Here is a 12,070-nt window from a genome sequence, read left to right as displayed (position 1 = left end):
GCGTGAAGATGATATCGTGACTGTGTCGCCATGAAGTGGTGAATTGTGCAATTCCTGTCATTAGGCGATGGCAGCTATCCTTCCCCTGTGCAAGATTGGTAATCGGGATTGGTTAGCATCTTCCCTTACCCCTGTGTGGAAGGTGTTTGGAAGGCGAGCCCGAGCTGCTTGTTGACGCAATATATAGGTATTCATCTGCACATTCAAGAACTTGGGCAGAGTTTCTATACAAGAAGCGCTGACCTCACTCCTCATGCGTTTGAATCCGCAATTCATTCTCGCAAGCCAAGTTTTTAACCCGCTCTGTTGCCAGCAAGAGGACGACACAATGGCAAAGATCTTCTTGTAAGTTGCTCATCGCGAGAGTGACTCGCCGAAGCTCCGTGTTAGTGCTAATAGCGACGCCAGGACTGGAGCCACAGGCTACGTTGGCGGCAGTGTTCTGTCCCTACTCACCAAATCGCACCCAGAATATGCCATTAGAGCTCTGGTACGCGATAGCACCAAGAGCAGACTCATCACGGATGCCTTTAAGGATGTCAAAGTTGTCGAGGGAGATCTTGACAGCGCCGATATTTTGACTAAGGAAGTGACTTCCGCTGATGTTGTTATCCGTAAGTTCTTGCTAGCAAGATGGTGTGGTTGACCACATAACTGACTGAGATACTAGATTTGGCTTCGACCAGCCACCTGAAGAGCGTTGAGACCATTCATAAAGCACTTTCATCTAAAACAGGCCAGAAGCCATGTAAGTCGCCCACTCCACCTTCGAACTCTGTCCAATTCTAACCATCGTGTGATGCAGCACACTGGATTCAAATCTCCGGCGCCAGCGCCCTAGCCGCCGCAGAGCTCGCCGACAAGAACCGCGCCCCGGGCGACGGAAGCGACATTGTATTCAACGACCTCACCGGCATCGCAGATATCCGCTCCGTCATCCAGCGTCACCCCAGCCGCGCTGTCGACAACTACGTCCTCAAAGTCGCCGCCGACGAACCCAAGATCAACGCGGCGCTGGTGTTCCCGCCTATTATCTACGGCAAGGGCCTTGGCCCAGGTAATACCCGCAGCGTTCAGGTCCCTGCGCTGGCTAAGGCGACGCTGCAGCGCAAGCGCGGCGTCCAGGTCGGCAAGGGCCTGAGCCGCTGGGGCAACGTGCATGTCCAAGACGTGAGCCAACTCTTCGTTAAGCTGGTTGAGAAGGCCGTTGAGGGCAAGGGAGATGCTCAGGTTTGGAATGAGAACGGCTTGTACCTGACGGGTGTCGCAGAACTTGTAAGTTCATGTCATGTCTTGCGATTACTGATGTCTGCTAACGTTATTTTACAGCCCTTTGGTGAGATCTCTAAGCTTGTTGCTACCGCCGCGGCGAAGAAGGGACTCATTCCATCCGACGATGTGGAGGTACTCGGTCCGGAGGATGCGAACGCCGTTCTGGCTCACGGAACAGTACTTTTTGGAACAAATGCTCGCAGTGAGGCGGTACGAGGCAAGGAATTGCTCAGTTGGGCGCCGACCGGCGAGAGCTTGCAGGATGAGATCCCTAAAGCTGTCGACCGAGAAGTCGAGGCACTGCAAAGCAACCTTTGACCTGCCTAGACATACATACACAGTATTGAACATACTTAGTAAAACATCTGAAGCCATCCTCAATGTTCATCTCTTGAGATCACCCATGTTACACATCAATTGCGGCAAGCCTCTGCTTCCATTCTCATGATGATTGCAGACCCTGAAGCCAGCTGGACCATCCCTGAATGAGGGGCATTTCAGGGACAACAAACGCCGTCGTGGACCTTGTTATCTCACTGAGGCGGGGTATCTACCCCTCTCTCCAACTTCCATTAGCTCTCACAACATCTGCCCCTCATCATTCTTCATAGCGGGGTTAATTGCTCAGGAAGGTGTCCGCGACGGGAAGTTTTCAAGCCCTTCAACACATTCGGATCACGAAAAGTACACATCCCTTTCTGCGTAAGGCAAGTGAATCTCACTTGTTCAATGGAAATCAACCATCATCCATGAGAGTCAGGAATTCCCCAGCAAGATCTGTGTTCCATCTCTGGTCCCCGTTGCGGGGGAGGGGCAGCACTGCTCTGCTGTGACACCCTGGCAGGCCATGCCGATATTGAGAGCTGTTAGTGCGTCACGGCTCGTATCGAGGCCGAGTTCGCTCATTTGATTGATAAGAGCAGAGGTATGACAAGTATCAGCTCATGATACATCACTGCCAGGAAATCTGTCAATACAATTGAATCTTGTATCAAACTGTGCCTTCAATTCATTTTCAAACTTTTCTTGACACCTTCAATACACGCCAATCCCGTAAAGGACGCAAGCTACAAGAACGACATCATGAGCGATCTCGCTGTCAACCTCACGGCCCCCAACGGCCAGAAGTGGTCTCAGCCAACCGGTCTTTTCATCAACAATGAATATGTGGCTTCATCGACAGGGCAGACCATTCCCGCCATTGATCCAGCGTGAGGACAGCTTGGAAGTTAGATGAGCACTGACAGACATGCTGACGATTTCATATTCAGAACAGAAGAAGAGATCACATCAGTTCATGCCGCAAGCGCAGACGATGTCGATAAAGCTGTAAAGGCCGCTGCGGCAGCTCTGAAGAACCCGGCATGGAAGGAGCTGGCTGCTTCAGACAGAGGCATCCTCATGGCCCGCCTTGCGGATCTGATTGAGTCAAACAAGGAGCTGTTCGCGACGATTGATGCCTGGGATAACGGTAAGTCGCAACAGCTTTCTAGATTCTTTCCAATTCGCTTTCAGTGGCTAGTTTCTAATCACGTCATGTGTCGCAGGCAAGTCGTACACAGAAGCCCTGACGAACGACCTCGTTGAAGCTGTCGGCGTCATCCGGTACTACAGCGGCTGGTGCGATAAAATCTTCGGCCAAACCATCAGTCTCCCGAATAAGTTCGCCTATACTGTTCGACAGCCTGTTGGTGTCGTGGGCCAGATCATTCCTTGGAACTACCCGCTGTCAATGGCAACGTGAGTCTGCCACGCTCATGACAAGTCGTTTCCATCTCGATACTGACGCCTTAAAGCTGGAAGCTAGGTCCCGCGCTGGCGTGTGGCAACACCGTGGTGTTGAAAGCAGCTGAACAGACACCTTTGAGTATCCTCGTGCTCGGTCGTCTGGTAAAGGAGGCTGGATTTCCCCCGGGAGTAGTAAACTTCATCAACGGACTCGGGAAAGATGCCGGTGCTGCTTTGGTTCAGCATCCTCTTGTTGATAAGGTTGCTTTTACGGGGTCAACAGGCACGGCCACCAACATCATGAAGATGGCGTCGGCAACCTTGAAGAACATCACGCTGGAAACCGGCGGAAAGTCGCCCCTTCTCGTGTTCAACGACGCCGACATGGAGCAAGCCGTAAGGTGGTCCCATATGGGGATCATGTCCAACCAGGGACAAATCTGCACGGCGACCTCGCGCATCCTAGTTCAACAGGACATCTACGACACCTTCGTCGCCAAATTCGTCGAAGAAGTGCAGAAGACCAGCAAAGTCGGCCACCAGTGGGATGCCGAGACGTACCAGGGCCCGCAGGTCTCGAAACAGCAGTACGAGCGCATCCTCTCGTACATCCAGATCGGTCGCGACGAGGGCGCCACGATCAAGACCGGTGGCGAAAGACCGTCGCATCTGCCGAAGGGGTACTACGTCTCCCCGACCGTCTTCACGGACGTGAAGAGTGACATGAGGATCTGGCGCGAGGAGATCTTCGGCCCGGTGGTTGTGATTCAGAAGTTTACGGACGAGGCGGAGGCGATAGCTACTGCGAATGACAGCGTCTATGGTCTCGGCGCTGCCGTGTTCACGACGAACCTTGAGAAGGCGCATAGGATTGCCGCTGAGATCGAGTCGGGTATGGTCTGGGTGAACAGCAGCCAGGACTGCGATCCTAGGGTGCCCTTTGGTGGCGTGAAGCAGAGTGGTATTGGGCGGGAGCTTGGAGAGGCTGGTCTCGAGGCGTACTCACAGATCAAAGCGGTCCACGTCAACATGGGCAACAAATTGTAGAAGTAGTAGGGGGTTGTTCAAGTTCGTCGTAGAGCAATGAGACCACTGCTGCCCACCGCTTATTCTAACACATTCACATCTCAGACCCCTCGCGAATTCAAGTCGCTCTACCAATGATTGCTAATCCTGCAAATTCAAATGCCGAGGGCTTTCATGCCGTCTTCTTCTTACCCCATAGGTCTGCGAAAGGGTCCCAACTTGAGTCCTCAACCGGAGTGTACTCCATCCTATCCGCGACATTCTTACCAACGTCATTCCCGTACACGGCTCTGATCCATGCAAAAGTCACATCAATACCAGCGCTGATTCCGGAGGAAGTCCAGACATTTCCATCCTCGACCCAGCGCGCCTTGTGCACCCAGTTCACTTCCGGACGAAGCGCGATCGTCTGGTCCCACGACAGCTTATTCGTCGTGGCCCTCTTGCCGTCCAACACCCCAGCGCGCGCCGCCACGCCCGCGCCGGTACACACCGTGATGAGGTACTGCAGCTCGGGGAACCGCTCCTTCACAAAGTCGATGCTGGTTCGGATGCCGGCGTACCGTGTTCCCTGACCTCCGGGAACGATGAGCACGTCGAGAGGCGGGGCCGTCTGGAAGGTGTGCGTGGGTAAGATGGTCTGGCCGAAATCGGAGTTGGCCTGCGGCACCGCGGGGGCCGCGGCGGGGATGGCGCCGGGCTGCTGCTGAGCGCCGGGGACCTGCTTCGTCGAGACGGGATTCCGAGTCTCGGCGATGACGGACAGGTTCATCTCGTAGTTTCGCGACAGGAGGTTGAGCGCGTCCAGTGGACCGAAGACATCGAGGGCCTGGAAGGCCGGGAACACGACGATGCCGAAGTTGACCGGCTTTTCTGTAGAATGATGAGAACTTGACGTTGGGTGGACAGGCTTTCAGCAGCACTTACTGCCACCGACGCCATTGCTGGTCTGCGACATGATGCCTGGGCTTTGGCTGAAGCTCCTGACGCAAGACGATGGAGCTGAGGCCGCGATGGTGGGTCTTTTGGAGAGGATTGAGATGACGATGTTGCGACTTCTTATCATCATGCGTGGTACGCTTTTGAGAATTATCGGAGTTCCCCAAGACGGCAAGGTTCGAACTCTCCCTTCGAACTTGTGAGTCAGCCAGATTTAGTTTGAAGTCGATTGAGATGGTAAGACGGAGATTGCCTGCGAATGAGATTCAGCTCGGAGACCGATGAGACATTTACGTAAGGTGAGGGATTCCGAGAGAGTTTGCGGGGTGGTCGGCCTTAATTAATAAGGATCGGATTAGATTGCTTGGTCCTTACATCGCGTCATCGTGTGACGCAACCAATGGGAATTTGTGCCGAAAATTGACGATAGCTTCCGAGTAGAAGCACTGTCAGCGTCTTTTCAATCTTTGAACGTTTGATCTTATTGAAATTGCCTCAATTGCTATCTTCATTGCCCCATACCTTTCTCCCTCCAAACCATGTCTCTTTCACCGCAGCTTTCAACAAACGGCTTGCATCCCATTCCATGTCGACCACGATGAAGTCTGCCAATTTGCCTGCGGCCAAACTTCCAGTCCTGTCTTCTGAGAACACGCTACACGCAGCACCCCAGGTTGCAGCCACGACTGACTCACACAGTCCCAACTTGAAGTGCTCGTTGACCGTCTTGGTGTAAGAGGGGTCCCGCGACGAATGTCTGGTCGAGGCAACATAGAGGTTATGCATCGGCGCCCACGGCGATGTAGGGCTGTCACTGCCGATTGCCATGAGGGCGCCTGCGTCGGCAAATTCTCGATAGGCAAAAGCTCGTTTGCAGCGGCCCTCACCGAGCAGCCTCGGCCATTCCGTGAGTATTGAGGGATCGGCGTGCACTGGGTGGATGGAAGCCGTAAGTCCCAGCCTTCCGAGACGCTGGGCGTCTTCCGGGGACGCCAGCTCCAGATGCTCAATGCGATGCCGCCGACCTTTTGTGCCGTTCTTCTCGACAGCATCGATTGCCATGCGAATCGCAGCATCTCCGATGGCATGCAGGGCTACTTGGACGCCTCCGGCATCTGCCTCTTTCACCACAGCTTCCAAATGCTCCCGCTCCCAGATTGGCGGAGGCAGACCAGCAGGTGCATATGGTTGAGAAAGAAACGCCGTGCAGGCGTCTATGATACCATCGCAGATGACCTTCACACCGACTATGCGGAGATCCGGACTCGTGCTGCTGTTGTAGAGTTTGCTCAGCTCAATGGCACGTTGAACCTGCTTGGAGTTCGCGGTGAAGTCCGCTGTTGGCTTGATTAGCCAGTAAGCAGAAACTCGGATCGAAAGTTCTGGCTCGTTGTCCTTCAAAGTCACCAAAGAGTCCCATGCTTCTTCGTCCATGGCCATTTCGACGACACCGGTATATCCTGCTGCATTGTACTCCAAAATTGCGGCTTTGATGGCTTGGATACGTTCTTCTTTAGGGGCTGACGCAGCTTGAAATGGCCAGATGACGGACATCATCGCGCCTTCGTCCAAGACTCCCGTCGGCTTGCCATCGGCATCGCGATGGATGCTTCCACCAGGAGGATCTGCCATATCAGCAGCTCCCAGTTTGTCTAATGCTGCCGAGTTGCACCAACACGAGTGCTGGGAACTCGCGTCGATGAAAATAGGGCGGGCATCGATGTCGTCGAGTAACGCGGCGCTGACCCCATCCGGGGTCATGGTATGCATCCAATTCTTGCAGAGAATTGTTGGCACATCTGGGTTGGCTGCGGCGTAGGCTTTGATGGTCGATCGGATGTCGTCGATAGTTTTGCAGTGTACCAGGTCGAGTTTGCGGAGCGATTGACCTAGGAGAAGGAGGTGCATGTGTCCGTCGATAAACCCCGGCAGTACTGTGCGCTGATGAAGATCGCGAATCTGAAGGCCGGTCATGTCCTTCGGCAAGACTTCGTCGCGTGAGCCGATGGCTCTGACTTTTCCATCTTGAACCAGCATGCTGTCTGCGAAGGTAGGTTCGGCATGGAGTCCGGTCCCGGCTTTAGCCAAGATTCGGCCATTTGTGAAGAATGTGGCAGAACCCATGGTGGACTCTCTCAAGCGTGCTGTAAGTTGGTTAGCGCTCATGAGTTTACATTCTCACGAGACTGTTATCATTTCAATGGCTCACTTGGGCTTCTTTTCTTGTCCGTACAGTCTGAGGATCCGACCAAACTTTGAGAAATATCTCAAACATCAATGGCGAACTATGGCTTTTGTATCATTGTCTCATGATTTCTCATGAACGCTCTTATCGATGGCTCGGTCTTGTGTCATTGAATTTGGCGATTTCACAGTGCTTCGGCTCGACCTTACTTCCCAGGGACGAGGAGATCCACATTCTGGGATATAACTGCCTATGGAGGCAATTAATGGGGCAAACTCTCTTCGACTTTCCTTCCCAGTCTGCTTAGCTCGTTACCTAGACTAGATGAAGTTTTGGTCAAGGGTTTGGTGGTCCCCGAGGTCGGCTTTGGGTGAACGGATTGGATAAGTTATCGTTGAAATTTTACGATGTTGTCGAATTAAAAGTTGAAAAGTCTGAATAAACTTGACTTAATTGTTCCTGGGAAGAAGTTGGAATTGGATGAAAGCATGACAACACCCACACGACCCTTGCCCTGCCGTCATATGGTCGGGCAATGGGAAGATTTTGGCTTGTGGCGGCGAAGTGAACGTCACTGAAAAATGAAACTGATTGACTGATTGAATATCCATGTTTGGTGGTTTAACCCAGTTGAAATTGATTCGAGGACTCAGCCAAAGTCTTCGGTGTGAGGCGATGACACGATGATCGACCAGCCACGTGAGTGCTCTGGAAGGTGCGGGGTCATGGTCATGGAGATTCCACTAGCTAGCACTCACCAGCCGAACTCATCGAGACACAACCAACGAAGCAGATAACCTTTGTTGGAGCCATTAATCCCCGAGGTCACCATGTACCACTCACAGATCACGTTCACGTTTGACACAATATGTCCCTGGTAAGTCCGTCACGTACAGCACTCAACATACTCCGCACGTACATGTACTCATCGTGATTACCCAGGACGTACATTGCGAAGAAAAGGTATTGATCCACGAATTCTCAATGACATCCAGGCTTTATCCTTGGTTCTTTACCGTTGCTAAGCCATGTCCTCCGCGCAGATTGGGCAAGGCGCTCGACGAAATCGCTGCCTCTCCGGCTGGCAAGGACGTCTCCTTCACCCTGGTCTTCAAACCATACCAGCTCTACCCGGCATTTTCATCTGAACCTCAGGATAAACGTCACTGGTACGTGACAGAGAAACACGATGCCTCTGACGTCAAGCAATCGGTATATGAGGCGACCATGTCCGAGCTAGGTGCAGCCGTCGGGATCAACTTCTCCTGGGGCGGCACCATGTCGAACACCTTCAACGCACACCGCGTGATTCAACACTTTCAAGAGGCGAAAGGCGCCGAGACAGCGAATCGGCTTGTGGAAGCGCTGTACAGCCGCTACTTCGAGAAAGAGCAGGATCAAGGTGCAAAGGGTGTCCTGCTAGAGGCTTGCGTTGAGGCTGGAATCCCGGAGGCCGAAGCCAGGGAAGTTATTGAGGACGAGACGGAGGGTAAGATCGAAGTGAAAAACATGATACGCATGTCATCTATGGACGGCGTGGACGCAGTGCCCCACATCATGTTCGAAGGCCGGAGACGGGATCTCACACTTATCGGGGCCAAGGAAGTTGGGGAGTATGTAAAGACTTTGCAATCCATCATCAAAGAGAGCAAATAAGCAGCTTAGATGGTAACGGTGGCAATAGCTGGAATGAGTGACTGGTAATGGATGATTGTCAAACTGTCTCCTGAATGCCGTCTCCATTGTAGCCACGGTGCCTTCAACGCTCTTAGTATCTTTCCAGGATCCACTGCCGCTTCTCATCCTTGTTCAGTTTTTCGAGAACTTTCATCTCCTCTTCCTTCACAGTTGCATATCTCTCAATAAGTTCTTCTCCCAGGAGTTCGTTCATGACCTCGTCCCCGCGTAAATCCTTGAGAGCCTCGGGTAGATCAGCCGGTAGCATCTTCTCTACGCCCAGTTCCTTGCGGTCATTCTTCGTCAGGGATGCAGGATCAACCTCGCAATCTCCCCATACCAGCTTCTCACTCTTCATCACACCATATGCGCCAGCGCCTAGTATACCCGCGAGGGCAAGATAGGGGTTTGCAAGTCCGTCCATACACTTGATCTCCCAGTGGCTGTCTTCTATCTTGCGAAGCGGTGTCTCCCTGTTCTGTGTACCCCAAGTGACCCATCGTCCGCCGGCCCAGGCCCCGTCTTGCACGCGCTCGTAGCTGACGGGGTTGCTGTATGTGAGCGCGGCAATAGCGCGGAGGTGCTTCAGGATACCAGCATAGAATGGCGAGTACGTCTCCGGCTTGGAACCGTTGGGCGAGCTGATGGACATGTGCATGTGCGCGGCAGTTCCGCATGATGTCGGGAAGGGCTTGGGGTGAAGGGACATTCGATAGCCCTGTGATTGCGCGATGCTAGAGATCACTTCTCGAACGTATAGCAGTGTGTCGACGGCCTCTAGCGGTGGTGCCTGGGGGAGAACAACCTCAAACTGGCCAGCGGCGCTTTCGGGATGGATCTGCTCAATGTGAATACCACGCGAGTCTAACTCGGCGACCGCCCTTTCGATGACGTTGATGAAGACGGGGTGATCCATCATGCGGGAAGTAGACCATGCATGTCCGTCGTTGCTGAGTGTGCGGTACTTCTCGGGACTGCCGTCGACTCGTTCAAGGAGAAGGAGTTCGATCTCGAACCCGATGCTGAAGCTCAATCCTCGGCGGGCGGCATTTTCTACCACACGCTGAAGAAGAGATCGCGGGCAGAGGGACACGTGGGAACCGTCTTGCTCCCGGAAGTCGCCGAACACACTGATATGACCGTCCCGCGGGCCTTCTTGCAGGGAAGTGAAGTCTGGGTGAAGGCGGTACTCTCCAGTCCCGGATGCTCCAGGAACGACATGGTCGTTCTGCAATAAGCCTAGACTGGCCTTCGTGATGCTGAGCGAGAAGTCTCCGTCCTCGTTCATGACAGACAGGACCTTTCTCATGGGCACGGCGCGTACTCTTTGTGTAGCTGTCATGTCGTTCCAGTAGATGCGCAAGTACTGCGGGGACTTCTTCCCATCCAAGAAAGCTTCGAGGATGTCGAGATCGCTGCGGCCGGACAGTCTTCTAGGGTTCATAGAGTCTTCCTCTGGGCTGAAAGAGAGTTGCAGCCGGTAAACGCGGTTCGAGTTGTTGAAGAGAATGTCCTTGACGAGCTGAGTAGCTTCTCGCCAGGTCATATGACCTTTTCGAGCATACTCACAAAGCACCTAACTGTCATGAGCCGTGCAACAAGAAAGCATGAGAGGCGGGCCACTGACTTTTTCGAGGACTTCTCTAACTTGTAGCACTGCAAGAAGATAGGTCTCGGGGAACCAATGACCATCTGTGCTCCAGAGAACCTTCGACCATGGGCATAGTTCAAGGATTTGGCGGACGGCAGTTTCCTGGCCGTCTCGACTGAGGAACGGAAAAATCTCTCCAATGTCGGCATACACGTTTGCGTAGACACAGGCTAGATACCCTGCTTCTCTCATGTAAGGGTAGCTTGCGTGAAGCAGAACGATTGGAACGGTAGGATATTGTCGGATGAACTCCTGAAGATGAGCAGGAGATGCCGACGTCAGATTGATGTCGTTGTCGCCGAGGCCCGTGTGGAACTGGATCGGCTTTTTGTTGAGGCCTTCGGCATTCCGGATGAGGCATGCGAGCCGGTGAACCAGATACTCGTTGAGACCGGGATGATTGATTCGGGTGAATGCATTGTCAGTCCCTTGAGTGTGAGTTGAATAGATACCCTCAAAGGCCTTGCGTGCAAAGACAGCATCGGGCCGCCTTGGTATGGCGAGACCTGTGCGGTAGCAGATGACGGACTTGAAGCCAACAACCTCAGGATCAGCAATGGCCTCGTTGATGCTGCTGTCGAATGCTTTCAATGCTTTGTCAAAGACAGCATCGGCATCTTCAGCGGTTCGTACGGTAGACGCATCAGTCGGAAGGTGCTCGTTGAAGATATCGGCCGCAATCTTTTCGATACGTACGATTCTCTTAGCTGGACTGCGGGTGAGACTACTGAAGTATGAGTAAGGGTAGACTTCGGCCTCTCCATCCAAACCGTCATCCACAAGAACAGCTTCAATCCCGCTGAGACATTCCTCAACCCATGCATCGTAGTCCTCGATTCGCTTAGCTTCAATTGCGTTGACCACAGCCTCCCAGCTGGGCTCACACCGGAGCACCTTCGCCAGCTGTTTGACGGCGCGCAAGTGAGCCAGACTGGTCAATGAAGCATGGATGGCGTCTCCATGAGCTTCGGTAGTGATGGACAAAAGGGGATACCGGCCAATGGCCTCCAGATCCAAAAGGGGATGAGCATGGTTGTCGATGATGGGTGTCGTCTTGATGGTGTGGCTAAGGAGAGCCTGACCAGTCAGCTTTGCGGGATCCATCTTCGCGGAGAAAGACCACCAGACTAGATGTCAGCGGAAAGGAGTCGTAGAGTTTTGCTGACAGCCTTTCAACCGCGCAGATAGATGGACAGGGCTCCCCTTAGCGAATTGGACCGGCAGGAGGATGGAATTGGTGATTGTTGCTGTGAAGATGCATCTCCTCTGGAAGGGAGGGGAGGAGGGGTAATGTGATATGGCAGCGAAATGACGTGAGACCATCTTATCGGCACCCTGCATTGCTGATAGTCACCACAATGTCTTACCTCGGCGTCATCCGTGACACCCCTTTGGATGACTTTCGCGGGGAGAAGCATGCTCCAAATGCTGCTCCCGGGAGACTTGACGGCCAAGACACGGCATCGTTCATCGGTTCAATTAACTTTGATACCCCGCAGCTATCGGGACATCAGGCACTTTGGCGCTTTCTGGCTTCACGGCGTCCATTCCGGTCTCGTTCGCAGTTGCATAGACGATAACTTCCAGTAGGT

General features: G+C 53.3%; 5 protein-coding genes across 5 annotated transcripts; 3 read left to right on the top strand and 2 right to left on the bottom strand.

Annotated features, from left to right (window-relative positions):
• Window positions 1-253: 253 nt before the first annotated feature.
• Window positions 254-1,590, top strand: CkaCkLH20_01907 (nad dependent epimerase dehydratase family protein; the record flags this gene model as incomplete). Its single annotated transcript, XM_038884626.1, has 5 exons — window positions 254-345; window positions 409-614; window positions 671-748; window positions 806-1,275; window positions 1,330-1,590. The coding sequence occupies 5 exons, from the start codon at window positions 254-256 to the stop codon at window positions 1,588-1,590; spliced, it is 1,107 nt and encodes a 368-aa protein (XP_038750326.1).
• A 765-nt stretch (window positions 1,591-2,355) lies between these two features.
• Window positions 2,356-4,047, top strand: CkaCkLH20_01906 (aldehyde dehydrogenase aldh; the record flags this gene model as incomplete). The annotated part of the gene is made up of 4 exons (XM_038884625.1): window positions 2,356-2,483; window positions 2,544-2,743; window positions 2,820-3,012; window positions 3,069-4,047. 4 exons carry the CDS (start codon window positions 2,356-2,358, stop codon window positions 4,045-4,047), a joined length of 1,500 nt encoding a protein of 499 aa, XP_038750325.1.
• A 151-nt stretch (window positions 4,048-4,198) lies between these two features.
• On the bottom strand, window positions 4,199-7,002 carry CkaCkLH20_01905 (amidohydrolase; the record flags this gene model as incomplete). Its single annotated transcript, XM_038884624.1, has 3 exons — window positions 4,199-4,899; window positions 4,954-5,154; window positions 5,661-7,002. The coding sequence occupies 3 exons, from the start codon at window positions 7,000-7,002 to the stop codon at window positions 4,199-4,201; spliced, it is 2,244 nt and encodes a 747-aa protein (XP_038750324.1).
• A 978-nt stretch (window positions 7,003-7,980) lies between these two features.
• CkaCkLH20_01904 (DSBA-like thioredoxin domain-containing protein) lies at window positions 7,981-8,806 on the top strand (the record flags this gene model as incomplete). The annotated part of the gene is made up of 3 exons (XM_038884623.1): window positions 7,981-8,027; window positions 8,093-8,113; window positions 8,194-8,806. The coding sequence occupies 3 exons, from the start codon at window positions 7,981-7,983 to the stop codon at window positions 8,804-8,806; spliced, it is 681 nt and encodes a 226-aa protein (XP_038750323.1).
• A 112-nt stretch (window positions 8,807-8,918) lies between these two features.
• CkaCkLH20_01903 (extracellular developmental signal biosynthesis protein) lies at window positions 8,919-11,582 on the bottom strand (the record flags this gene model as incomplete). Its single annotated transcript, XM_038884622.1, has 2 exons — window positions 8,919-10,403; window positions 10,455-11,582. 2 exons carry the CDS (start codon window positions 11,580-11,582, stop codon window positions 8,919-8,921), a joined length of 2,613 nt encoding a protein of 870 aa, XP_038750322.1.
• Window positions 11,583-12,070: the final 488 nt, after the last annotated feature.

Source organism: Colletotrichum karsti (genome assembly GCF_011947395.1).
Source record: "Colletotrichum karsti strain CkLH20 chromosome Unknown Scaffold4, whole genome shotgun sequence".
NCBI classification, from domain to species: domain Eukaryota; kingdom Fungi; phylum Ascomycota; class Sordariomycetes; order Glomerellales; family Glomerellaceae; genus Colletotrichum; species Colletotrichum karsti.
This window is presented reverse-complemented; position numbering and strand designations above follow the sequence as displayed.